Source organism: Aquila chrysaetos, chromosome 6, assembly GCF_900496995.4.
Source record: "Aquila chrysaetos chrysaetos chromosome 6, bAquChr1.4, whole genome shotgun sequence".
NCBI lineage: Eukaryota > Metazoa > Chordata > Aves > Accipitriformes > Accipitridae > Aquila > Aquila chrysaetos.
This window is the reverse complement of record NC_044009.1, coordinates 12,295,078-12,322,930: the sequence shown is the minus strand read 5'-3', so window position 1 is coordinate 12,322,930 and position 27,853 is coordinate 12,295,078. Positions and strand designations below refer to the sequence as shown.

The following is a 27,853-nucleotide window of genomic DNA, read 5'->3' as shown; positions in this document are numbered from 1 at the left end:
GGCGAAAAAAGCAATCCTTTTATTTAAACAGGGGAAGCAATAGACTAAAACCATCTGTAGTTGTATTTCAGACCCATTTCCCCAAGCTGAGATTTTTCTGGCTGTGAAATCCAATGCTCTACAGCTTCCCTTTACAGCTATTACCATAAACGTTCTATCAAGTTCTTTATATTCCTCCTCTGCCTCAAACCAAAGTTAAAGGGATGCTGCAATTGCACAATGACTGCAGAAGGCTGGAGTCAGGCACCGATGTACAGGACTGACATTAAAATCCTGTCAAAACTGCAGCTTGGCAGAAATCTGCAGATGATAATAAACACTCCTGAGTGGGGGAGAAGGGGTGGCACGAGATTACAGCCTACAGAAAAAAAAAAAAAGGCAAATATTTTTAAAGTACACGGAGCTCATATCCTTGGTAGGAATTAGGCTCATCCGGTCATCGTTTAGCTGAATTCAGCTTGGACACTCAAGCTATCGAGGGCTTAAATTAACCTGCTGCACTGAACAAAATTAAAAGGAAGCTCTGAGCAGAACCAGGGGATGGAGATGAAAGAGCCTCAGGAGTATTCCCTTTCCACGGAGTCTACCATTTTTCCAGCCTTATGCCTAGAGCCTGTAAATCACAAAGCTATCCTGTCATGTACAGAAAGCCCCACTGAATGCCCAAGTTACTGGCTCCTTCCCTCTAATAGCAATTTCAATTAAATAAGAAAAACAAAGCTTCCTTCTTGACAAAAAAAGAATCTCCCTGCTTTTGAGGGGTCTGGCTTTTGATACGTGGTAGTACGCCTCAAGTGAAGCAGACCTGAAGGCATGTTTGGCGTGACAGGATCGTTTCCACTCGGCAGCCTAATAAGCCACTTTGTGACAAGCGAGGGACATCATCCACAGACTTGCGAAAGAAAGTCAGTCTCATGACAGTAAGGCACAGATATCGGAAGGACTGGCTTCAATAATTTCAGAGATAGTAAGACCCTTGTTACAATCTCCCTTATCTAAAGGAAAGACAAAGTTACCTCTAGCTCATTTCTTACTAACACGCAATGTCTGGCTGTCTTAAAGGAAGCATGAAAGCAAAAATGCAATATAATGTTTAAAAAAAGCCCACAAAAGTACATTGCTTGCTACATTTTCCCTCCTAAGGAGCAACATGTTACAGTGCTAGCAAAACACCATCCTGCTCCCTAGAAATCAAAGTATTGCAAGCAAGAAAAGAAGCAACCGTATCCTGCTAACACCCTTTCAAAGACATCTTATGAAGTAAGCTCCTTGTATCACAGAAGGAATTTACCATCTGACACAAGGAGAGGAAACATCTACTCCTAAGCAACCCTCCTGTGTTGCCAATACGGTGACAAGCAAAGTAAAGACTAACTGTATTTTAGAGGACCTGCAAGCCTCAGAACATGAACCGGGAACAACATGCTAATCTCTCCTCCGCACATCTTGCCTAAAGCAGGTTTAGGTCAGGGGCAGAGATGATATAAACTACTCCCTGAGTTAACAGAGTTTGCTAATTTATCTTATCCCCCATTACACAGATGCATCTTTGCACTTGCCTACTTCGTACTGTAGGCTGAATATGCCCTGTGGAAAGATCAAGCATGACAAGTTGTTTGAATATGTAAGGACAACAAACTAGAAAGAGATGCAAGTCTCAGATATTGTAGGATGCCACCACATCCCAAGGCAAACTAACTTCATGGCTCCCGCTGAACAGATCTACAGTCTAGATGAATAAGGGATGTCTCTAATTCTTCTGGCATAATGTTCTCACTAGGCAGCATCAGATCTGTTGAGAAGATGTGATTCTTACATGGTGTCACCCTGAATTGCTACAAACTGGGTGTATGATGCTACGGGCATTGCTTCTCCTGGCCATCAACTGTATACAAAACAGAAAGGTGAGGAATATTACAGAAGGCAGCCAGTTATGGGGATTCATTTCAGGTAACTAGTTCTTAGCCACTCCATGAAGGAGAAAGAAGATCGATGGTCCTTCTGAAGACAAACCATACGGCTGCGGAATGGTTTCAGGGCAGTATCTCCTGGTCTGATTCCAGGCCATGTGTTGGTTAGTCTATCCCCCACTTTTGAAGCCACGTAGATCATCAGACACCTCAAGAATAGTTACCAACTGCGGCATGCTGGACCTAGTGAATCCATCAAGACCATCCCAAGTAATGTTGATTTGCAGAAAAATAAACACTTGGAGCACCGCTGAAAGAATAGATCTTGGATGAACAAGCTACACCATGATCAAGTACACACAACATTTTGCGACAAATACTCTTTTATATCCTTGGTCAAAATGATATGCATAGTAAACTCACCTTAATTAAACAGAGAGGGTCAGAGCTCCGCCCTGATCTAGTGATCAGCATTGTCTTCTAATTGCAAACAAAACTCATTTAACAATATTTTGCTTTGAAACAGAGCCTTGAGGTCTCAAGCCACTTGGAGAATAATGAACCTATGCCTTACTGAATAATTTCCTACTAAAATATTTACCTTGTATTTCAAGATAGGCAAAATAAGACAGAAAGGAAGAACTGACTCTCTTCAAAGAAATGCTCAGAGCCAGAAAGATGTCTCTTGTCTCTACTCTTGTACTTTAACCTTCAGTCTGTATAACCTGTGGATAACTTCAAGCATCAAACCCACTCACTGGTAATTGAGAAGAAGTTAGGAAACTCTCCACTGTCAGTCCACAAGACTTCAGTGACAAGCCCTAATACCAGTGTTTTGGAAAAAATCAAGAGACTTTCACTATTAACATTTTCCAATTAAACCTGAATAACTGCTGTATAGCAAACAGGCAGTTAATTGCATCATGTTATGTAGGAAAGGGCTAAGGCTTTCCTGGTAACGTATGCCACAAGCACCAGCGTCAGAAAGGAAAAGAAATAATGGAAGCAAGACCAAGGATATTCTTCCTCAAAGGCAAAATGACCCATTTTCCTATTACAGAAACCTATAGCTGAAAAGTAAAGCTCTTAACATAAAGCTATGTCTTTGCTACCTTTCGTAGGTGTCAGGTGACATAACTGTCATTGACAAAGTTTTTTTTATTTTTAGAGTTAATCAAGCACTCTTTCTAGCTCTTACCAGCTTTTCTGAGGTTTTAGACAACCAAAGTCAGGGCCCTTCTTTTGCTCTCACAAAATCCATGCATCAGAAGAGCCACTCGCCTAGAGCAACTTGTAAACTGGATACTCCTCATCGACCTGGACCGTGGGTGGTGCACAGGGTCGCTGAATTAAGGAATGATATCAACTGTAACAAATGAAGGGCCCAGAGACTTGAAAGGAGATGCTCTTCCACCTGCGGGAAGGCCAGGTCTCTGTGCTTCAGCTGTCCCCCAACAATCAGCAGGTTGTGAAAGAGTTGCGTATCGGATTTAACAGAGGCTTCTTTCACTCCTTGAACTGTATATGCTGTGAAGAAGCTTTGAAGTGTTGGATTCCATAGGTAACATATACACAACGTCCCTGTACCCCACACTCTGTGATCTGGACTGGAAAGAAACCGAGCCTGCAAACAGACATGCTTGATGAGACAACCGCTCTCATGTTAATTGGAACAGAAACTTCATTAAGCCAGGGAAGAAATAAAAGCATCGTCTGTGTTCCTTGCACACATTTTGTCCAGATCCTGGTAAAACAAAGCAGTGTGCTTCTGGACATACATTAAACAAGAAATCTAATTATTACAAGCATCTATTTGGAATTCCAAAGTATGGACATAAAAAGAAGAAATTCTGAACTCAGGAATTACTCCAATGGTAGCTATACACGAGCTTTTTACTTTCTCAACTTTGTGTTTAAAACATTACTAAACTTTATCTAAATTTAGAATCTATATTATTGTTATATAAATTTAGATTATTAAAATTTAGATTAAAAGATTAAGAAAAAGAAAAGTGTACTTATCTGGGAGGCTTATTCATTTCCCTCCTTAAGTCTTACTTATAAGGTCCTTAAATATCGAATGCATTGGGCTTATGAAATTTTTAAGCCACGGTATTTGAATCGGAAGATTTTATAAAGTGTCACACTTTGCTCTTGCAATATTATGTCTTTCCTGTGTGTTTACTTGAGAACGTGTCTCAATTTATATTATTCTCTGTAAACACAATCTTATTTTTCAAAGTTCATAAACTCCTGTAGGATATTGTGTGAATCCATCTCGTGTACTTCTTTCCTTGCAATTATAATTTATCAAGATACATCACTTCTGAATGCATACAGGCATCCTCACATCAAATACAGCTCTTCAGCTTTTAATAGCTAGTGCCAGAAGATCCATCCTTCTGCTGCTGCTGAACGCAGTCAATGTGTTGATGTCTCCGCCACTATTTAAGCAGTCTAAGACCACAGGTCACATTTACTTCTGAGATACTGGGAAAAAAAATCACAGCTGATTCTCTATTTCAAACTATCTGGTGACTGACCTGCCAAGAAACATCACAGCAAAGCTCATTCCAAACTGCAAACATTTAAGATTAAAGCAAACTTGAACTACAAACATAAAAAAAAAAATCTTTGAAAGATTAAAATGTTTTTTTATACAAATGAGATTACAGGATGACCTCCCTGATGAAGAATTCACTTTGTACAGTGGCGCAATCATCTTCAATATTAACCCTTCCATTTTGACAGATACTCATATAGAAACAGAGAACAGAATATATTTTACAGACTTCTAAGCACTGTATCTGTCAAATGTCAAGCATCTGAGCTACAGAGAACCAGCTTGCAGCTGAAGTTAGACCAGGAGACAGCTATGGAGATAGAGAGAGAGAGAGAGAGAGAGAGAGAGATTTTAAAACACAACCTGAAGTTAAAAGTGCCCCGTTTCTAGTGATATCAGTGCTGGGTATCCACTCCCCTTACTTGCGAAGTACTGACTTTCGGTGGTGGTTAAATACCACAAGCAATGTACTGCAACACACTGACCCTGTGCCTGAAAGGTCAGGAATGGAGAGCGTCTCCTAGACATGAGCTTCAAGACCTGATAAAGAGAACGTTCATTATTCTCACTATCCTGTCAGGCTAAAGTTTAAGCTCCATAATAAAAATAAAGTGCTTCGGTTTGAGTTTGGTTTTTTTTTTTTAATTTTCTCTTGAGTGGGGACAAACGGAGAAAGTGTGACAACCAAACCCAGCTACAGGCAGAAAAAGCACTGATTTATTGAACACTGCTAGACAATCAAGTCAGGTTAATCAACATCAGTAACCAGAAAAGAAAAAAAATCTTTTTTTCCTTATTTTGAAGAACATGCCATACGCTTTCCTATTTCAGTTTAAATTTTAAGCAAAACTAAAAGCAAAATATGCATTTAAGCCTCCATAAGTAAACGTCGGGAAAAACCAAAGCTTTATAGTTCCACTCAAAAAGTTAATTTAGTCACATAAACAATTTACTGACAGACATTTGGCACTTTAGGCTGTGAACAAGATTAAGATGAGCACGAGGTTGCCAATGTCAAATTATCTGAAGATGAAAACTCACATTTCTTGCCATTTTGGAACCAAGTGCAGGATTTAATTGCTGAATGCAGTAACTCTTTTATATCTTAAGCAGGGGGAGGGGGACAGCAGAAAGAAGAGCATGTTAAACAAGAAAAGCAGATGGGTTTCTGGAGAACTACAGAATTGTAAAAATCCGTATAATATAGCTCAGGATTTAAACAGCAGGACTAGCTACATACCGAAGTACTTAGCTGAAACTCAGCAAAGTTGTGCAGAAATGCCCACGTACCCAATAATCTCCTTAAACCAACATCACAACCCAGCTCAGTTTAAGTCTCAAAGGTTTATTGGTGCCATCTCCCCCCTCCACCACGGACACAAACTGAAGAACCGCTTTCATATCTTTCATTCTTTTAACTCATCATGAAGCAATGTGTTCTCTGCCGGATGCGAAGTCCAGTGGGACCAAATGGCAATGGCTCATCTACACTTTGGTGTTCACTGAACTGCAACCCACAGCCTGGATGACCTGGTGGGAGGCATACTGAAAGCAGTAAGCAAGCCAGCAGCGTTTGAACCCATACTGCACTGAGGTAGCAGATTGCAGAGGTTTTGCCCCTTGATTACTTTTTTTCAGCTTGGCATGTTGGGCAGAATTTCAGGAACACGTCCCAGTGCTCTTCATTTGTATGACAGGACAGGTTTTACCCATCATTTTGGCAACAAACACATACCCAGAGAACACAAGGTAAGTGCCTGCATTTTGTGAACCTGGTAGGAACTTCCCTAATCAATCTTAAAGTTTCCCATTCAATTGAGATTTTTATGGTCTACAATACGGAATGGGTAAGCATTGGGTCCTACTGCTTCTGGATGCTAACACATTCCTAAAAAACCACAGGCAGAAAGCATCATTTAATTTAATGCTCTGAAACCCTTTTCAGAGAACTTATCCTTATGCCAACACCATTTTGGAGACAAATGGGATGCCCACATCTCAGAAACACCACCTTTCCTCTCTCCATCTGCCTTCAAGCTCAGGTAGGGCGCAGACAACATGACGCTTTCCTGACTAATGCTCAAGCTGTCAGACAGTGATTGGATTTCTTTGCTGACCTACTCTTTCTAGCTGAGCACTGAAATGATATGCCTTCCTTCTGCTTTAAGAAGTTCTAGAAACCAGTGTGAAACACCACCACTTCTAGTGTCTTATTTAAGTATCAGGCAGCCTTTGGTATCCTCCTCTTCAGCATACTGCAATGGAAAAACGATGAATGACACAACTGTGAGAATAATATAGCAGAACATCTAGCTGCAAACATCTTGTTTCCATGAGAGCATCAAGATCTCTACCTCATATACTTTATGGTGAGGATCCAGAAGGAGATATGGAATGCTCACGGACAATGAAATTTGCACAAGTGAAAACTGCTGAAATTATAGTCTAAATGAGATGGTGCTGGCAGACTGCTTGCAATTTGACAAATTTCATTAATTATGAAAATATGATAAGGATATTCCTGTACTCTTAAGAAAGAGGTGCAGCAACTCATAATTTGCTTTGAAACCAAGGATGAAGTTCGAGACCAATTTATTATTCTAAGGAACTTATTTGTCACCCCACACACAACCATTGCTCTGCCCTGCATGCCTGACATTATTTTTGGGAACCACAGGTTGCAAAACTGCATCTCCCCCTGTGTAAATTAAAATCAGTCTGAAATTTGAAGTCCTGCAGGCTAGTTCTTGCCATACATTATTAGCCACAAGGAAGGTGCTACAGCAATTCTGAGAAAGTATCAGTTTCCTATTCCCTTTCTTGACTGAGTAAAGGCATAGACACTATGCTGGTGGGAGTCCAGCTACCTAGGATGTTGTTGCATAGAATTTCTTAATAGTTCTGGTTGACTGGGCTACTTCAGTTAAAAGCTTGTCAAAGACGTCAACTAAATTTTAATAGTGGAAGGTTTTGAGTAGGCAACCTCATGCTGAAAGGGGATCATTTTCCAGGAATTGCTAGAAAGTAGTACTTTATAACCCAAGTTTCCTCAAGGTATGCTAGGCTTTTTAGAAAGCAAAGGCAATAATAAGTTGTTGTTAGCAGAGTTTACCCTGCTGAACTGACAAAGTTTCCCTCTGGAACTATTTGCCAGAAGCAATTTGTCTGTTGATCACAAAAGGGTATAAAAAGTACATCAACATTCCCTTTTCCTTCCTATTCTTAAAGACAATGTAAACTACTTGCACATACACTGTCTTACACATGGCAAATTTTACAGTATTAACTGCAGAAAATCCCGGAGTAGCTCTAGAGCAGCTAGAAAAAAAAAAGGAGAAAATGACTTTATATTTGCTTTTGAGTAATGATTTCCTTCTTTAAAAAGGAGGAAAAAGCTCTTCCAACCTAAACCATCTATACACACTTATCACAAACATTTCTGAAACTCTGTAAATCTATTTGAAATTATATAATTTATCCTAGTCAAGAACTTGCCTCTTGAATTCCAACAACTCTAAATGATGTTTTCTGGTTCACTTTTGAAATGAAAGTGTTATGACTGTCAGAGGCAAGTTGAACCATTTTCTTTTTCAACGTATAGCAGAAGACTTCATCGTTTAATCATTCCAAGTGCTTACGACCAGAAAAGTAAGGCAAGTTGTAAGGTATGCATTAATATAAACACTCTGATGACCTCTCATACCCCATGGCACTGTGAGAACTCAATTTTACATTAATAAACCCTAACACCAAACTGTTAGAAACTCAAAAGACACCAGGTATTACAACTTACATAAATTATAGCCGAGATCAAATGGCCCGTACAAGCAATTGTATAGTGATAAAGCCTAAGTGGATGATATTTAAACAGATATTTGATTTACGGCAGAATTTTATATCATGCTAGAATTCAAATGACAATTTACAAGTCCAGAGGAAAGAAATCCCTGTCCCATGCAAACTACTGTTTGGAGCACTGTTTCAGAACAGCTTAATATTGTAACTTTAAGGAAGAAATTCCTCCCTCCAATAGTCTCAGGACACAGTCTTAGAGGCCAAACTATAAAACCTGACATTTAAAAAGAGAATGAACAAGCTACTACTTCACCCCCAGGTAGGAAATAACATCCTCAGTCTTCTGTGAGTTAAGTCTCATGAACCTAATTTTTGTAATACAGCTGGCTGTGGTTTCTTCCATCAAAAGAAAGCTCTGATGTGAAGTTTGAGGATCTGTCTCTCAATTCTTTAGCAACGTACAAATAGTGAAGACTGTAGAACAGACAGCACCATCTCTTATTAGTAGCAGCAACACCACTAGTTAATATTAATCTGTGTTCCATCAGAAAAAACTGTGTTTTGTACTCAAGTTTGAGATGCCTCACAAGAGTACTCCTGGCCAGCTTCTCCTTGATTCCTCAAAATGGTCCTGCTTTTCCTAGCTAAGAAAATTTGCAGAAGAAAAAGAAGGTTTTAAATAAAATGAGCCAAATTTGCAGAGGAGGAATCATGCAGATATGCACTCTTGAGCCAAACTTCCAACACCTGCACAGGTTACGAATGGCTCCCCTGAGACCAGACAACCCTCTTATTCCCCAGCAGCAAGCAACTATAGATAATTCTGGGTGAAAAAAAAATGATCCATCAAGGAAAAGATTTATCAAAGAAAAAAAATCACAGGCTTCCAATGCGATCCAGGAAAACCTCTCAGCCAATAGTTGCAGCAGCAGTAATTGTTCTAAATCTATCAATAAAGCTAAGCTGCTCCTTCATTGACTGCAAACACCAATTTCTTTCATGGAGGATTACAAGTTGATGTTCATGGTCTCGCTACCACCATTAGGGTGATAAACAGTTTAAACTACATCAGGATCTGACATGTAGATCAATTCTGGGTCCATAAAGAATCTACACAAGAGGTTCCCGGACAGGGATTTACTGCCCCCAGTTTTTATTCTCTCTTGCTGCTAAAATTACTTCTGTCAAGTACTTACAAGAGTAAGAAAAAAATGTAAAAAGAATTAATTTTTCATGTGCTGCTGGAACAGTCTTTTTAAATTTCTGAGTTTTTAAGGCAAATATGTGACTGCATTCAAAATTATGCTGAACAGCAGGTGGTATTTAGCTAAATAGTGAGCCAGTCGCACGATCCGCTCACTATCAAGCAGACAGCAATTTGAAACACTGAACTAAGCTGTCTAGATTTTCTCCGAGGGCAGTCACAGGCTTCACGTTACCAGTGCCAAATTATATTAGACATTTAATTTTAAACCTCAGGTACTTAAATGTAAAACCTTACAACAGTAATAGTCATAAAGCAGTGGGGCATTCCATTTCAGAGAATGGATTTTTCTATTTTTCCCCTTTAATTTAACCAGCACCTCCTGTTTTGTGGCTCTGCCCACTACAAAGTAATTTATCTAATTAGGAGATGTTCACAGCTGCTTGAAAGACAGAAGCCCCAGGAAACCAAAGGTCTGGTTCGGAAGACTTTGAAAAGTTCTCCGGAGCCACACAAAGTATTAATTTAATGTGAAAAAAAGGTGCAGAGAAAAATTGAATCCCAATATGTTATTTTGTCTACAATAAAACCATGTGACAATAAGCAGGCATATTCTCCAGTACATTGGCATTTGAATTCCAAAAGATGCTTAGCTTCTCGCCATACCTGCTGCTTTCACAGTATTATCTTTTTATGACTAAAATTCAAAAATCTTTTAATGGAGAAAAACCCCCTGAAATTAAAAAGGGTTTTTCATGCGTCAACTTGCCAACATAAAGGACACATCTATGAGCTTACCAAAAGATGATACACTGATAGCAGTGAATTATTCTTGAGGTTTTGTAGCAGTTTTATCACAATACTTCTGTTTCTGCTGACCCTTAGTTGCCTAAAACTCCCAATTTTTCCCCCATATTTATAAAAACCCCAACGTTTCTTTTTTTTTTTTTTAAGTAGAACCTCTGCAAGAAATTATTCAAGTCAAGCTTATTCAGAAGCACCCACCAGTCACCTGCATTTTTTGAATAAATATTTCATAGATAATGCTAGCTGTCATCTCTTTTGATCCAGAAGTAATCACATATGAACGTCAAGTCAGAAAAAGGTACTGCACGTACTTGGGAGTAGAGAGCTTGTGTAGGAGAAAAGGTTCCCTTCACCAGGAATTTAAAACTAGCTGAAGTGCAGCCTCAGCAACAAAAGACAAGTCCAGCAAATATCTCGAAAATAGAAACAGCATTACAAAGTAAAGGGGAAGGGAAAAGGTAGGAATTTAGGTTATATTTCTACTTTTGAACATATTAATTACATGACACTTTTAGGAACTCATTGAATTCTGCATTTTGAAGATTTTCCTCTACTGCAGCCTCTGTTGTCACATCTGGCACTAAGGAGCACGGGGACAGCATCTGCTCACCTGTTGGTAGGTATGGCAAGGTGTAAAGGACCAGAGACTACATCTTGACTTTCACTTGCCTCCCTTCTAGGGTAAACAGACAATATTCTCCAACTTTTCTTTGAAAAGCTACAGTATAAAAGAAGGGTGCAAAAAGCCGCAACTTTGGTATAACCTTTTAAAAGGAAAGCAGAATTGGGGTGGATTAAAACGATGAAGCAGCTTGGGAAAAGGAGAGAGAAATATACGGCCTTAACCGTGAAACCGGTTCAGTCTAAAGGAATCCATGTAGGGCACTGCTGATTGCCATAAAAGACTAACCAGTTTCCAAAGGAAGGGGTGAGTTTGGTGGACAGAGAACAGCACTGAAACATTTTATCGTGCTGCTTAGCAGTATCTCTGGCTGTCACCGAGGCTGAAATAAAGGGTGCTTGCTTTAGAAAATTCTTGGCCAAAGTCTGTACCATTTTGATGCAAATATCACGCTCCTGAAGATGTTTTCCACCAGTTTAGAGCTCCAGAAATGTATGTGCTTCAGCAGCTATGAACTTGAGAGCTAATGCCACTCAGAGCCCTCAGTGAGTACGATTTTAAACCCTCTGTTCTCATAAGGTGGCACTGAAAAGCTGTCCAAAGCTGCTTAAAAACCCAGAGCCAGCATCAGGGCTATACTCGGATTCAAACCTTATACAGATATATACACACACACACACATACATATATATGTATATATATATATATGGGCATGTGAAATAGTTTTCATACTCCTATAACTCTCACTATTTTAGGGATAGCCATCAGAAACAGCTTTTTCTCCCCCTTCTCCTGTCCTGTTTACAATTTACCCCCCCGCTATCCATATTCTCAAGTTCTTCTCAGTTCTTTCTCCTTTCACACAGTCGCCTCCTTTCCCCCTCCTTTCATGAACCTACCATGGTTTCTCTAACTGCCTATGAAACCCCACGCTCCTGGACACGTGTGCCTCACCAGTATGAACCATCTCTGCAGCACGCCACAACAGAAACACCTGAGTCCCAGCGCACTCGCCACGGCTGCTCCAAGGATGCTCTCGTTTGCGTAGGCAGCAGGTCAGCTATAGGTGAAGAGCATTATATCTCTGTCCTTCTCCGGCACTCCGCTGAGGCCTGATGCACCATTTTGTTACCAAATATCACGCATACTCTTTAAGAACAACAATCCCTGTCTCACTGTTACAATCTAATCATTGCAAAACACCATCTGGAATAGTGTTTGCTCCTTTTAATACTGTTAAACGCTCCACAGAGAAAACACTACTACGCCAGTAGTGTGCATACATTAAAGCAAGAGCACAGCCGAGAAAGGACACGACGATGAAAAGATCTGGAGGATAATTTACTGCTAATACCTACCACACAGAGTAAGAAAATAAGAATATCAAGTGAACAACCTACATTACGTACCTGAAATTAAAATTAGGCAGTATTATAATTACATTCGCTCTTCCTGCTGAAAAAGTATTGTATTGATCTGTTCTCTTTTCCCTAATTTCTCCTTTTTCTCTCAGATGCTAGAAGTTTGGCTTCCAACAGAGCATCTGGGTGAACATCAGGTTGTATTTTTTTTTTTTTCTTTTTAAAAAAAGCAAACCACCAAATACCCCCTTCACCCCAAAGCAGATAAACCCCCCCAGCTCCAGGTTTCTTACCACTGCTAATGCCAGAGTTTGCAATGACTGTTGCCTCACTCCACTGATCTGCACTGGAGACCGAATAAGAGCGCTGATGCATACCATCCGGACGACTGTTGAAGGAGACTAGACTGATCCCACTTGCCATCTGAGACACAGATGTGCTAGTAGTCACGTTCCCTAGACATAAATGGAAAACAAATTGTGTCAATAGAGAAGACAAAATTGATTTGCATGAAGATGGATGGGTGCATCTTAACAGAGCAGAAGAGATTACTTAACCAACACAAAAAAACAACGCAGCCATCCCTGAAACTGAAGACAACGGTCCTGCGACCAGCTTGGGGCACTGCAGATTTCAGCAGCCCACTCAAATCCAGCTAGGAACTTCTGACAAAAGAGCCTAAATTCTTAAGATTTCACCTCCTTCTGTTCATTCATTTTCTGGAAAACACAATCCTCCACAACTTTGCTACCAGTCGCATTTTGTAGAGGTTCTCCACTTGTCGCAGGTACAGCACAAAAGACAGACTGTGCACAGAAAATAACATTTATTCCTGAAAAACACTGTTTACACAAGCAACCAAGATAAGACAACTAAGCCAACTCAAAGAGTTTAAAACAATCTACCTCTAAATAATATTTCATGTAAGTATGTCCCCCAAGTCAAGCCAAGAACACAGTGATGGGGAACAAATAACTACTAGCATTGCGAGACCAAGCAAAACCAACTTATTTGGATTTTTAATCTTAAAACAATAGCATGACACAAAGCACACAATAGAGGTTTTTTCCACTGACTGCAAATACCATTTCTGTGTCTCGTCCCAGTGCAATGCACCCATCGCAACTCTAACTGAAGGCCTACTACACAAAAGGTGAGATACAAAGAATAGCCTTAGCCAATAAACACTAGAAACATTTTTAGTATTTTCATGATCAGTGAGGTCTAAGACAATAAAATGCTGGGAGGTGTGCATGAGGGGGAGCAACAGGGACAGGTTTCTCGCCATAAAACAGAAGTGTGATCTGGTTGAATAAATTTTAGAGTCAAAACAATTAAAAACTTTCCAGAAGCTCAGATTTCTGATGGTATTACAACTTGATATGGGCCAAAGTCTGCTCTACAGTTTTTGTTTCTGAGCACGTTTTACTCCATTCCTAGCACAGGACTTGCATATTATAAAGATAAAGAGATTTTACAATGCTACTTTTCATTCCTTGTGGCAGGCTCTCAAAAGGTACCCCACAGGTCTTCTATGGATTTAAGAATACTCTTTACAAACACATGTAAGGGGAAAGAAACAGACACAATTTTATAAAACACCCTAACACTTTGCATTTCCATTGCACCTTCTACTGATGAGTTCAGAAAAATTAATGAATTAATTTTCAATGCTCCTGTGAGGTTGTTAATTATCTGCTATCATTTCCCCCATTTTTCAGAGGTTAAATGACCCAGGGCCACAAAGGAAGATTGTGGCAGACTGGAAAATAAAACCCAGATCTCCTGACTCCCAGTTCTATCATTATGTCTTTTCCCAGAGCAGCCTTTGGGAAGACAGCAGCGCTTAGTGAACTACTTTGTGTTTATTAGGGTTGGCATAATTGTCCCTTTCTCTCCTCCTCTTTCCCAAGACTAAATCTCATCTTTAGTCCTTAACACAGATCCATCACTACAGTATCTGTCCACCTGAGTCTTGAACGTACTTACTCAGTCTCGAGAACTTCTGCGTGGCAATCTCTACTTTGTAGACATGAAATACATACAGAAAAACTAATTTGCTCAATTGTGCAAAGTCTAAGGTGGATTTTGGAACCACATTGGGACCTCCCAAGGCAGTGCTTTAGCTACTGGCGCATAATTCCTCTCTAATCACCTTCCTTGGGCAACCCTTTTGTCCAGAATAATTCCATAATCAGACCATCATCTGCCAAACTGTTGAAAAAATTCATGCCTCCAACAACTGGTCCTCTTCAGGACATTGTGCACTTGACCCCACCACCGGAGAGCAATTTGTTAATGCCACTATTTTAGCACCTTCTAAAGACATCTTGCAAAGAAATGTTCAGCAAAGAAATCAGGCCTACAGAAATAAAGGTACGAAGCAGAGGATCAAACTATAGCTCAGCATCTTAAAGTCACAATAGAAAATGGAAACACTAGCTGACGCTACATTTACTTTGAAGTCTCCTAAAAGAAACACCTCCTTCCAAATGAACTTCTGTGATGCCGTTGATGCTCACTTTGAAATAACCTTTTCCTCCAGTTTTCACAATCCAGAAAAACTATGAACATTAATAAATTATTTTGATGATACACCAAATTAAAGGGAGTGGCTGACATGAATGACAGAGCTTGAGACCAAATGGACTCTAGAAACTTGAGATTTAGGTCAACATAAACACCATGTGGTTCACCAAGATGAAGCCCTAAGCTCTTCTCCTGGGGCAGAACAACCTGTTGTAGCAGCAGAGGCTGGGGACCAATTGGTTGAGTAGCAGCACTGCTGTGAAGGACTCAAGAGTCAACAATGGATGCCAGAATGTGTGTTAACACTGCACTCGACACAAATCACAAGCTGGGCACACCATGACAGGCATCTGGAAACACTGTGCTTGGTTCTGGGTCCCTCACTTCAGAAGGATTGTTGGGAAATGGGAAAAGAGCCAACAAAGAACTGCCAAGACAGTCAAAGGTCTTTGTTTTTGCTGTAGCACCTTTCTGGGCACCTTTAGATTATTACTGGCAAATGGCTTTGGAAACAACTTATTTTTTTCACAACCATCTACCCTGCCAGACTCAAGAGCAATGCCACAAAAGCACACTTTTAGCCATCTTTCACTCTGCACCTAGTAAAATGGGAAGCTACATGTGATGAATTCCTGCAAGAGCATCGTCGTAACAAAGATCATGAAGGAGAAAACTGGTATGTGAAAGCAGAGATGGAGCATTTCCTAGGTATCATGGGAAAATGGAAACAATTACTGGACATCTTTGCCTGGATGACACATCCCCATTACTCTGTGCTGGGTGGCTGAGTTGCAGAGAGCGGCAATATTTGTATGTTGACATCTTCTGCCTAGTTCACAGATTTCTGAACAGAAACGTCCAGTCACTTTCTAACCATGATGCAAAACCAAAACCTTAAGAAGATAGTATCAAGACTTCTACATCATCATGTCAGCCACAAAAGCTTTACTTTCATCTTAATGCCGTCTTACGGAACTCCACACCCCACATTATGACATTAACCTGTTGAGGAAGTGACTTATTCTGCAAACCAGAATTTTTCTTTCACTTGACATTTCTGAAAGGTATGGGTTGCTAGGAAGAAATAGGTGCCACGTCCCATCATGTAATACTTCACTGATCAATGATGCAACCCAACTCAGCTCTGCCTCTTCTATTGCCGTAGTCTGATAACCCTGCTACCTGCAACCCTTGCGATAACATTTATTCAAGGTTAAATTCCACTTTGTTCACATGCTGTAAGGTTTTCATGGTATATCAGACCATGCAAGAGAGAATCCATGGGTAGATATCAGAAGGGCTAGACTACAGAAAACAGTCTGCCCTTTCCTCTCCCCCTCCTGAATGCATTCAGCTCTAGCACAAACTTGTTACAACCTTATTTAAAAATCATTATTTCCCAATCCATTGTTAATTTTTCCACTTCTCAGCCAAATTGCAGCATGCCCAGGACAAGTATTGCACCACCCCAGTAGGCACTAATGCTGTCACACCAAAACAAGGACTACTGGAAGTCAACTGCTGTTCTTGCACACTTTGTATGCTGCACAAAGCTTCTACAAAACAATCCTACGGCTTTTCCCATCTATAACAGGCAAACCCCAATCCAGACCTCCACAGACAATCCAGACCTCCACAGAGCAATTGTCCTTTATTTTTGCTCAAGGATAAAGCCTTAACAGCAGAAATCATCTCAGTCTTTTAGCAGACAAGTGAGAGACAGTTAAAAAGAGGAGGCCAGCATTACCCACTGAAAAGTAAACCCTGTATATTGGGTTAGGCACATGAAAAGCCTTTATGTCAAGATCCTACAAGCAATGCCTTGATGCATTCTGCATCTGTTGTCTCTGCCATCTGCACGTGTATACACACATATCTGTATATCTATATGTAGACAGATAGATACATATCTCAACATTAACATGAAATCCATAGCCAGCTACCGGGCCCACTCTGGAGTTGTAAAAGAGTGCCTCTTAAAATACATCATATATGCATCAGCTGGTTGCTTAAGTTGATTAGCAGGGGGCAGTTAAATTACTATGCTAATCCATGTATTCTCAGCACTGTTTCCTTGATATGGATATGTGTATATGCTTACTGGGAAGCCTTGATTAGTTCAAGCTTCAATGTGTCAAAGGCTCCAGATTCTTTCCAAAGAATAATTTTAGCTGTACTCACATCCCTAAAGTGTGGGAGCTGATTTGAAAAGGTACTTACCTCTACCATATGCTATTTTTCTTTAAACAATTTGCATTTCAAAGTGAGTATGGCATTTATATTTGAATGAATATCAGTATGTTGCCAGAACTGGTCTCAAATGAGCAAAAAAAGATGCTGGTCTCCTATTGAACAAAAATGTTTTCATCTACCAAAGGAGCATCAAAGGAAGAGTTCCTCTTTCTAGCTCAACAGCTTTATTAAAACTATCTTTTCTGATATTATAAAATACCCCATTATGATCGCGCTTACAAAACGTTCAAACAATTAAGCTCTACAAAACCCATCCAAATTAAGATTCAAGATAATTTCTAGGTTTGGTCAACGCTCAGCAGAAGCGCCTCCGAGAAAAGTGAGCGTGCTCACACAAAGTTCAATTTATATATCCATCTATTCAGTGTAAATAGCCGCCAACAGCAAAGATGAGGTAACGACAAGAGACTCAGCATAAGAGGAATTAAGCAGAGGAGTGCATGCCTGTGTGTACGTATGTACATATTAAGAGGCTGAAGGAAACACACACACTGGGGGCAGAACGTGTCCTCATTTCCTATGCACAGAGGGACTCACTTTGGCTTGTCATACACAGTTCTTTCAGATTTACGAAACAACAGACCATAAATGCAACATCAGATTACAATACTTAGAAACATTATGAAAATAACAAAGATTTATACAAACACAGAACCATAGAAGATGTTAAGTGCGCACCTAGTCAGTAAAACCCAAAAGATAAAGACACTGTGTATTACAAAAATTTCAATAAAATATACAATAAATAAGGTTTAACATAAATGTTATCTTACATATATGCAGTAACCTGCCCAACTGAAAAATAAACCATTCAGGGTTTTTGTCGTGTTGCTCTTGTAATGGCACAGTAGGGTAGACAGCATTTTAGCAATTCCTCTTTTGCTGTATTTTAACTTAACAAAAATAATATAGTGAATCATCACTGGGGCAGCACAGGTTATTTTAACAGACACATCACTTTAAACTAAGCCTTCATCAACAATGCCACCCACTAATTACAAATGCAGAATGAATTACAAATGCAAATTCACAACTATACCCTAAGAAGTGAGATACAAGTAACTTAAATACATGGAGGTGGTCTCCATTTCCTGCTGCAGAGACATTTGTGATCTCTCCCAAACAAATCACTTAGTTACAAGAAGTTACTTTCAGGAGTGCAACTAATATACTCTCGAATTTATGAGATGAGCAGGCATTGCATGAGTCGTGAAGCAGAACTATATTTTTGCACGAAGCGGCAGCGTCTGAGATCCGCAGAGAGCGGCTGCGCAGAAGCACAGAAAGACTGAATCAGATGAACTACAGCCTACTGCTATGCTTTCACCATGGCCATGTTCTATTTGTGTTAGGCTCTTCATGTTCATGACGAGTTTCTCTTCCAAAAAAAGAAAGAAACCTCTTAAGGCCAGAGGGCTGCGCTCACCAGCTGTTAGAACTAATGAAAAATACATTAGAGTTGTGGGTCAGGAAATCCTGACTCTTGATATCAGAGGGTTAATTGTTTCAAATCATGTTGGGTCAATTTATGTTGCAGGAATACTGCCTATTCTTGAAATGCCCTCTAATTCAGTAAAAGGCACTGTCAAGTAGATTAGATTGGCTGTTGGGGTCGCCCGTTCAAAACCCATACCCAACACTGCTCCCTGAAGTTTCTTCAGGCATTAGGGTGCAAGAGGAAAGTGAAAGAGGCCACTTTGCTAGTTGCAAAAAGATGAAAAGCATTCCCTTCCCCTTTCCTCAATTCTGCATTATGTTCAGGAATTAATTCCCAGAGTTGTGCAGAAATGTTTCCAGTGGACAAACCTTTCCTAAGAAGTGGCTGACCATCCAAGCTGTGCCACTTTCTGCTTTGCCTATAAATATGAATGTTGGGACAACTCCTGCTTTAGCTGAGGAAAATTTGGGAATGGCTCTTCTAGTTTCCATCAGTTTGCTGCCTCAGATCCCAGCATCCATCTTTTACGGATGAATCCTCCCTCCCTTGCCAAGTCTGGAGATCGTGCCCTGCACTGAGACCTGGGAAAACTGCTACTTACAGCTCCTTGACTTTCCAATTGAGCAGAGTAAGTCCGCCTGGGGAAGGAAGGTGTTGCCCAGGTGTCAGAGCACAGTCTGGCCATGTTCTCAGGAAGATCAGCTGTGGGACCAGAGCTGGAGAGTTCCGACTTCCATAACCAGGTTCCTGAGTGGGGTTATTGATGGGGGAAAATCCACTGAAGTATTGCTATGGATTGTGTTTTGATCTGATGGCAGTGTGCAAACAGCACATCATTTCTGCCTTGGGCTTATCAGGGACCTAAAATAACTTGAGGTTACCCATACATGGAACGAGAGAGAGAGACGACAGTATCTTTCCAAAACACCAGTATTGAAACTCTCCTTCAATACACTGACAATCATTTTTCAATACTATAGCAGACAACTTGCTTATGGGTTTTACTTATTTTTAAGATTTTTTCAGAAGCATTTATTTACTGAACAAATTTCCTGAGGATAAGCAGCTATTAATAGAGGAAGACCTTCCATCTTGCAGCCTGGCAGGGCAGTCTCTGCAAACCGGGCTTGATTAGTAGTGTACAAACCGAGAAGGGTCAATACTAATGAACAAACAAGGCAATGCCAAGAAATATCCTGGCAGTGAAGGACACGGTGCTGGGAGTATAACGAGAAAAGCTATTATTCTCAGAGCATGCCAAACCAACACAGCAAGTGTGGAGGAAAATTAAGTCATCAGAGGAGACATCTCTTCTAAAAGAAAGTTAAACTCAAGATCTTCACCAAGGGCTTCTGCTTAAGATCCCAGAATATTTATGCTGGGATCAAAGTGTGATTTTCTTTCCCAGCAGGCATATTACTGTTTTTTTCAGTAGTTTTAACAAATAACAGACTAAATAAGGTATGCTTCGCTTTCTGGGCAAGTCCTGATGGAGGTTACCTGCTTGTTAAGGGACTGCATCTTTAAGACCCAGAGGTGAGCATTTTACATCGGCAAATGCTCTACTTTGTATTGCTGTCATTTTGGTTGCAAATCACGTTAGCGATTATGAATTTAACTTTGCAAAAAATAACAGGGAAAAATCAAATAATTCCGAGGTATTACGCATGTAAAGCGAAGCATGTGTAGGGGCCTGAGGCAAAAGATGTAAAATGCTTCGTAATCCCTTTGACTGTCTGCGGAAGTTATTAATAACGAAACTGGAGAGGGGGTGGGAGGTGGGGGTCTTTACCTGCACGCTGGATCTACATCGAAAGCTGGTAAGATTAGCCAAACTAACTTTGGGAGCTTTCCACAAGCCTACAAACCTCGTCAAACCCTGTGAGCTGCAACCAGAGCCTCTTCGGGATCGGGAGGGACGACTGCTGGTATTCAAATATCCTTCAGACTTAAGAAAATGGAACAAAGAAACTTTATTTTCGAAAAAGAGACAATAGATACGAATGCGAGATGACTTTTTTTTTTTTTTTATAGCTATTGCCACTGTAACAGCAGCTAAGTGAATGCATGTCTGCAGTGTGAGCAGTTTTGATAAACAGCCTCTGCGGGCCACACAACGGGGATAATGTATCCTTAAGTACTGCCAATGAGCTGCCATTCTGCACAGCCAATTACTTCTGTGCGTCTGTCACTCAAAGGAAAAATGACTGAGCCCATTAGATCAAACCTTTGTCACTGTTCCTAATGCACTCTTAGGCCTCATTAATCTGAGGGAGCAGCAACACAGCCGCCGGTGCCTCATTGCCTCCCCCACAACAGGCCCACGTGAATCTTCTCATCTCTCCCCCAAGTGCACCACGTTAATCAAGCTCTCCTTATTACCCCGGTCCCTGTCACGGCGGAGAGCGCTCTCTCTCTTAAATGCTCTCATTATGGTCCATCTTTAGAGCCGGCTGAGTGGAAAAAAAAAAAAAAAAAAAAAAAAAAAAAAAAAAAGAGCCAGAGAGAAAGAGAAGAGGAAAAAGCAAGTCCGATCACATTAATATTCATGACAATAATTAGTATTCTAGGTCACTGAATATTCATGCTATTAGTTTGGTTTTTTATGGGTTTGCTGGATGTCCTGATTGCTGGAGTGTGGAGGAAAACAGCATGGTTGGGACTTTAGATGTCAACGGCAGTTCAATACTCAAAACACATTTGTGAATTTTTTTCCCCTTTTGGTAAATCAGCTTCAACCCTCCTGATGGCTTTAATATTTTAAAATCACTGGGGGAAAAAGAACGAGCAATTCTGCAAAGGTCTTAACAGCCAACCGGTTAGTATTACAACGTGTAACCGTCAAAAATTGGTGAGATTGCATCGGGTGGACAAGACAGATCTGTGATTTTATTCAGGATACGGCGCAACGGAGGCATGAAAACCAACCAGAGTGAAACAGGCACAGGCTGAGCAGCACTGACTGCATCTTGTCTGGCATCTACAGTCATCCGCCTGAAGCTTCACGACACATTTCTTAGGCTTTATCTACCTACTCATCATTAGAGATGGGCACCATTTGTCCACCTCAGGAAAGAATCCTAAGACAGTTTGTTGCTTCCTCCTTTCTCTAACGCAAAAATCTAAGCAAATGCTTTTTTTTTTTCTTCAATATATAACAAATGCAGTGCTTTTATCAAATATTTATTTCATTGACACTAATATTTGCCCTGCTCCTTTTTTCCCTATATTAAGGAATATAGGGTACTAACAGTGAAAGTTTATTTCTCTCTAGTTCTGGAAAGAACAAATCCTAGTCCAACAGAACTGGAAAAGATGACCTTGAGGGATCCCCCTCTAGTGGGATGAAAGGGAAATCTCTGATGCACTTAAAATTGGGCTTTTTTCCTTCGAAATGAGCAAACTGACAACTTCTCCTTTCATTTGCTACAGCTGTATATCACTGAACTAACAGCAAACCCAACCAAATGGAAAATTGACTTGGGTGATTAATGACAAAAGTGAATCACAAACTTGCATTTGTGATCTGTGGCAAAACCATAAAACTCACGCTCAAGTTGAAGCGCAGAAAACGTTTCATGTTAAGGCAAGTCATTTCACATACGACATTAGACTACAAAATTAGTAGCAAATAACTACCAACTACCAACCTCTGGCCTCGTGGGAACTCCACCAGATAAAATCTGGCACTGTCAAGTCACACTCTGCTCCAGTACACAACCTCAGTCACTGACAAGTAAGGAGTTCAGAGCAGATTCAAGAATTTAGGACTCAGTTCTGCATTTATTTTGTGAAGGCACCCAAGATCTATAGGCTTTGGAGCAACTGCCTACGTTCTTGGCTTGATACACATTTTTACTTATCGTCAGCCTGATCATAACATCCGAGTCCTCACAGTAACCTCCAATTAAAAAAAGATTATCACACTATCTACAAAAATACTGATGAATTCAACATACTTTGGATCGAGACTTGAATTCACAACGCACCACAACAGAGGAGTGATCCTACCCACAGTTTTCCATCATGCTTCCCCTCCTGCATATGGCACACCACACTTCAGAGGATAGTGGCTCTCAGTACCGGACTCAGCAGCTATTAATTCAGACACTGTGGAAAATGGCTACCCAATGTGACAGGTTGGGCTGCAGACATAAGTTAGGCTTAAAAGGTAAAACGTAAAAAAAAATGAAGTAGTTAAAGAACAGAATTATTAGACAGGTACTAGAATCTAAAGACACCATGTCAGAAATCTTACTTTGAAGGTATACCGGTCTAATTGAAACACCAATTCTCTACCTTTTTAAAAGAAAAATCTGGAAGGCAGTCCATTCCAACTCAGCCTGATTCCAAGCACTTCAGTGTAAAATAAGACTACTTAATGACTACTGCATTGATTTGATAGATGATCATAATTAATAACAGATAGAAAACTCACATTTATAAAAATGTGAAGATGCCGTTCTTATAACATGTCTGAAATGTCACATACAGTTAGCAGATAACAACCTTTAGCATACTTAACGATGGCTATGTAGCTAAGACATTTTAGGATACTTCACATACTGTACAGTCACTATTGTAAGTAAATTTAATAGCACCAAATTATTTAAATGAAGTGTTAATCAGGAAACAATTTATCTCTACACCATAAGCTATTTTTAGATGTGAACTTTCTACATCAGTGGTTCTTGCTGCAGCTCAGGCTTTGGGTTGTTTGTAGAGGAGAAGAAATAAATGACTCCTGGGAGAGATTTCAGGAATAAGTTCACCTTCAGGTCAACCAGCTCAAATCCAACCCAACTTGGGAGTAATTGAAACCTGGACTCACTCCTGCTCCAAGTCAGCAAGAACTGAGTCAGCTTCTAAAAGGCACAGAGACTTGGCCAGTGGCTGATTTACAGGACTGCTGGCCCTTATGACATTGCCGCATTATGCTACCAACTATTAGATAAAGTTTGAACTGAGCAAGTCTGCAAGTTACCCTATTCTGAAGTACTTCCATCTGAGATGCATCAACAGAATGATGTTCATTGCCATGTAAATTTAATTTAAATTTACAAGTTACTCAAGCATCATTCAACAACTTTAAGATACCACACAAATAACATTAAAGGGAATAAACTTCCATTTCCCCCAACTAAGAGATTCCCACCAAGTTAGCATACACGTACGAGCACCTTTCATAAAGCCACAGCTAAAACTCTGTTATTTAAAGCCTGTATATAACAAAACTAAAACAACCCCCCCCCACCCCTCTGTGTTGCCTGGGAGAAGCAGCCACACAAAATCCCAATTCTTACAGGATAAACCCCAAATTACACCTCCAAGAACCCAAGAAAGCCCAGAGACCAGCTTTCAACTTTTAAGGTGTCATGGCAAAACTTCTAGGAGAGAAAAGTCAACCTTTTCCCAGGTAAGGTGTCTTGCAACAGCAGAAACGGCCTTACCTTCTGCTCGTTTGTCTGTTTTCTGACAGGGTACAGAAAATACTCCTTTTTCCCACTCTGTTTCACTTCCAGTTTGGTCACTGTCCTACCAGGACTATACACATCAGGGGAAAAGTATTTTTCCCAGCTCTTGTGTCAGTGTGGAAACCCAGCAGGAAAGAGTCTTCTTGAGTTATTTTTCTTCATATATTCTCATATAGGTTTGGGGGTTTTTTTCTTTTGTTTGTTTTTGTTTGGTTTTTTTTTTTTCTCACTCTGAAACAGAAACTCTCAAGAAGGACTGGAACTTGGCTTTTGTTGTTAAGACAATTATTTCCCAGAGATATCTGCTTCCAGATGTTTGGGACAAACACATTTACAAATCAAGATAGCTGTCACTGAGATATGGTTATTTTATGTCTGTTTATCAAACAGTCTTTAAAACCAGAAAAACAATCTTGTTCAGACAAGAAGTGCCACAAAGCACGACTAAATTCATTGTGGTAGGAATGACATGCTTTTAAACTTTTCCTTCTGCATGTGACATCTACATCAATTGGATTGAACAGAAAAAAACTTTCACTTACTGCTTGGCTGTTATAAATCGTATTACCAAATAACTGAGTATACCCCTCTTGAATTCACAACAACATCACCTGATTAGCCTAATTCCTTCTATTCTTCTCCTAGTAATACTATGGAAAGCGCCTTGGGAAAGATCTTCACCACCCTTAAGCATGCGGGAGAAAGAGACTGAGCGTGTTTGATGCAAACGATCACTTAGGTCCAAGAAGGCTTTAGAGAGCGAAGGTGATAAGAAGAAAGAAGAGCTCAAGCTGCCCTACTGCCTCACAGACCATGGTGGGGATTAGAAGAGAAGTTGAATGAAGTTTTGAACTCTCTTCTGGACGGCGTGTTATGTCTTCTGGCAGCAAGCACTGCCTCGCAGAGACACAAGGTACCAGTGATCATGCCTACAGAAATCAAGTGGGAGCTAGGAGATAAAAGCTATCCCCAAAGTGTTTCTTCGGAGATGCCTGCTCTTACTCCCTGACCCAAGCTACACTGAGTCTGCCCACATGCTATCCCTGACACCTATGCTGAAGGGTACCAGTCTCAGACAGCATCCCCATGGCACCTATTTTACAACCCACCAGTTCATAGGCAAGAGGCTTTGCCTTTGCCTCCCTATCAGACCAGCTGATGTGCTGGCATCTACCCAAAATACAAGAAATTCCACTAAGAGACAGAGAAAACTATCTGTTGGGCACTCATGAAAGAATGAATTTAAAACATGTCAGTCGTAGGCAATCAAATAGTCATCTAATACATACATTTATCGGCAAAGTTGGCACTGAAATCCATACTTAAGGAGCAGCTTCTGAACAGTGTTTAATAACACAGCATTGATGTCTTCAAATGAAGATATCATTTAAGATAAGCACTATTTGACTGTTTCAACAATACAAATGCATTGACTTTTTTGGTTTTGATGTTTGAATGAGAATAAGTTCAGACATTTATAGGAACACAAGTTAGTGGAAAATAGGTAATCTCAGCCAAGAAATGCTTTTAGTGGGCCTGGGCTATCACCATGTATAAGCAAAGACAATGAATTCTATTTCCAGGGACGATCTTAAACATGATATATTAACTGAGCAGTGGTGGTCTTTTAATATCTTAGCTTGTTCAGTAACCTGTACCAGTTACATAACAGCAGAAGGAAAATTAAGTCTGTTCGTGACCAGTTTAAACAATTAAATGAAATATTGTCCTCACTTCTAACCATGGCGAATATTACTTCAGGTACGAAGTCTGCACTGACAAAAGCACAGAACAGAAAACATCACTGCTTTGGGGAAGAGGCAACATGTGAAGCAGTGAGAATGTAGTGTATTTGCAGTCCTAAAAATAAAAATAGCATGTGCTGATTCTTTCTGTGTTTGGTCCAAACCTCCTCCGTACAGCTGACCCGTGTACAGAAACCTCCCAATGAAAAAATAGTAACAGACAATTTCACCTCTGCGATCAACTCTAAAGCATCACACTTTAGATGAAGACAATGTTTTGCCAGCACTAACAACTGCGAAAAAGCTCGAGACAGTAGAACAGACTGCAAGGGATAATTTGCAAATGTTTTTAGTTGCATGACAGATAACTGCAGAGATACCAGAACTCCTCCCAGAAGCTGAGCACCAAGTACCTACAGGTGTCCCACCCAACAGAAGCTATGACCCTCTTCATAAAAACCACTGTCAATATACTTGACCACGTGAAAGTTCAGACTAACAAGCCAGGCACAGATTGTGACAGTGTCTTTTTACAATACTAGTACTCCCCTAATACTTTGAAATCACTTTCTGCAATGCAGCTCTTCAGCCTTACCTGAACATGAGAGTATTGAGAGTGACATATGGACTGATGTACAGCTGAGCTGCTGGCAGTTATTTCCTAGACCCAGTCTGTCATACTACTTTTTTTTTTTTTTAAACTTTTTTTTTAAGTTATACTTTACTGATTAGCAGTTCCTTTTTTTTTGTTTGCTTTTAACCCAGTAACCACTGATTGGATCAATCACCTTTTTTAGAAAAGCTCCTCTGTGTTGCTGCTGCCGGTCATCCTGTCCAGTAATACAATAACCAGACAGACCTCAAATTTGGTCTTTAAGTAAGAAAGATTCAATGAAGGCAGCTTCTTCAGAAGAAACAAATCCTGTGAAGAAAAACCCCAAAGAAGAGATACCATGGCTGATAATGCACTGAATGTACCAACCTGAATTTCAGAAGCAATGGCTGCAAGGAAAAATACTACAGCGCGTATGAAACTACTTGCAGCATACGCAGCTGAACTAATGAAATACAACCTTACAGAGATGTTTGCATCTTCACTGACCCTCCTCTCACCCCAAAACCTTAGCCACCCCCCTTCTATATCCTCTGACACCCAAAATGGGCATGAGACAGCAGGTAGCGAGGCATGAACAGGCTGGCTGGCTGCCATGTAGAGCATAAAGCTGTTCAGTCCAGTCTGTCTTCACCTGCTCCCCCCAGCAAGTTATAAAGACGCTTCAAAACTGTTATTCTTCCAGCCAGCTATAGGGGTAGTATAATTAAGACATCAATATTTGCTTTATCTATGGGAAGAGGGCCATGCTAAATAAGCAGGTCAAGAACTTGCTTAAAATTAAAGAAGGATCAGTGTAGCGTCCCAGCTGCGTGAGAGGGGAAATGAAGGTATTCAAGTGGGTAATGATACAGAAATCAGGTTCAACTTCCCTTGGATACAACTCTTTCATACATTAGGAGGACATTAATTATTTTAAGACTTAACCACAGTAGATCTCTTGAGTTGTACTAACCAGATATCAACAACAGAAAAGGCTTTCAGTATTTCTAAGCAAGATGATGAAGATGCTAAGAGAAGCTCCAACTATACCCACCATGTTATTTGAAAAAAAACTATCTAAAAGCAGAGCTGTTTTCCAGCATTTGCACTTTCTAGCATAATTAAATTTTCTCTTTTAAAACAATTGCTGTGCAATAAAACCTCAGGCTAGCCAGGGTACATACACAGTGGCTACCACCACTGCCAGGGAGAGCTGTCTACTGTACAGTTTCATGTACAGAATGCATTACATGTGCAGAGAGTCCTGAAACAAAATGAAATGTGCAATATTCATTTAAGTCATGTACAAGCTGTTTCCCTCTGACCTGGCAATCTAAACATATGCCAAAACATGTAAAATCCATGCTATAAACTTTATATTAGTATGTATCTCTGAATATGTTTTCAGAAACATACTTCTCTGGAGCAATCAAGTAATTTTTGCCTGTGTTCAAATGTCTTAAAAGCAGAAATCTCTTATTTTGATGTCTTACTGCTGGTTTATTGACTCAGTCCAGCACTCTTCTTCCCTAAATTATGGAATATGTTGAAAAAACA

General features: G+C 40.1%; 1 protein-coding gene across 19 annotated transcripts in view; it reads right to left on the bottom strand.

The window, feature by feature from the left end:
• Positions 1-27,853, bottom strand: part of AGAP1 (ArfGAP with GTPase domain, ankyrin repeat and PH domain 1) — a 397,188-nt gene that overhangs the window by 104,499 nt on the left and 264,836 nt on the right. For 16 of the 19 annotated variants that reach the window (XM_030016796.2, XM_030016795.2, XM_030016798.2 and 13 more), the window contains one exon: positions 12,556-12,717. The exons of the other annotated variants lie outside the window; for them this stretch is intronic. In XM_030016796.2, coding sequence (XP_029872656.1) covers positions 12,556-12,717 — 162 coding nt within the window. The remainder of the gene's footprint in view (positions 1-12,555; positions 12,718-27,853) is intronic. 19 annotated transcript variants of the gene reach the window in all.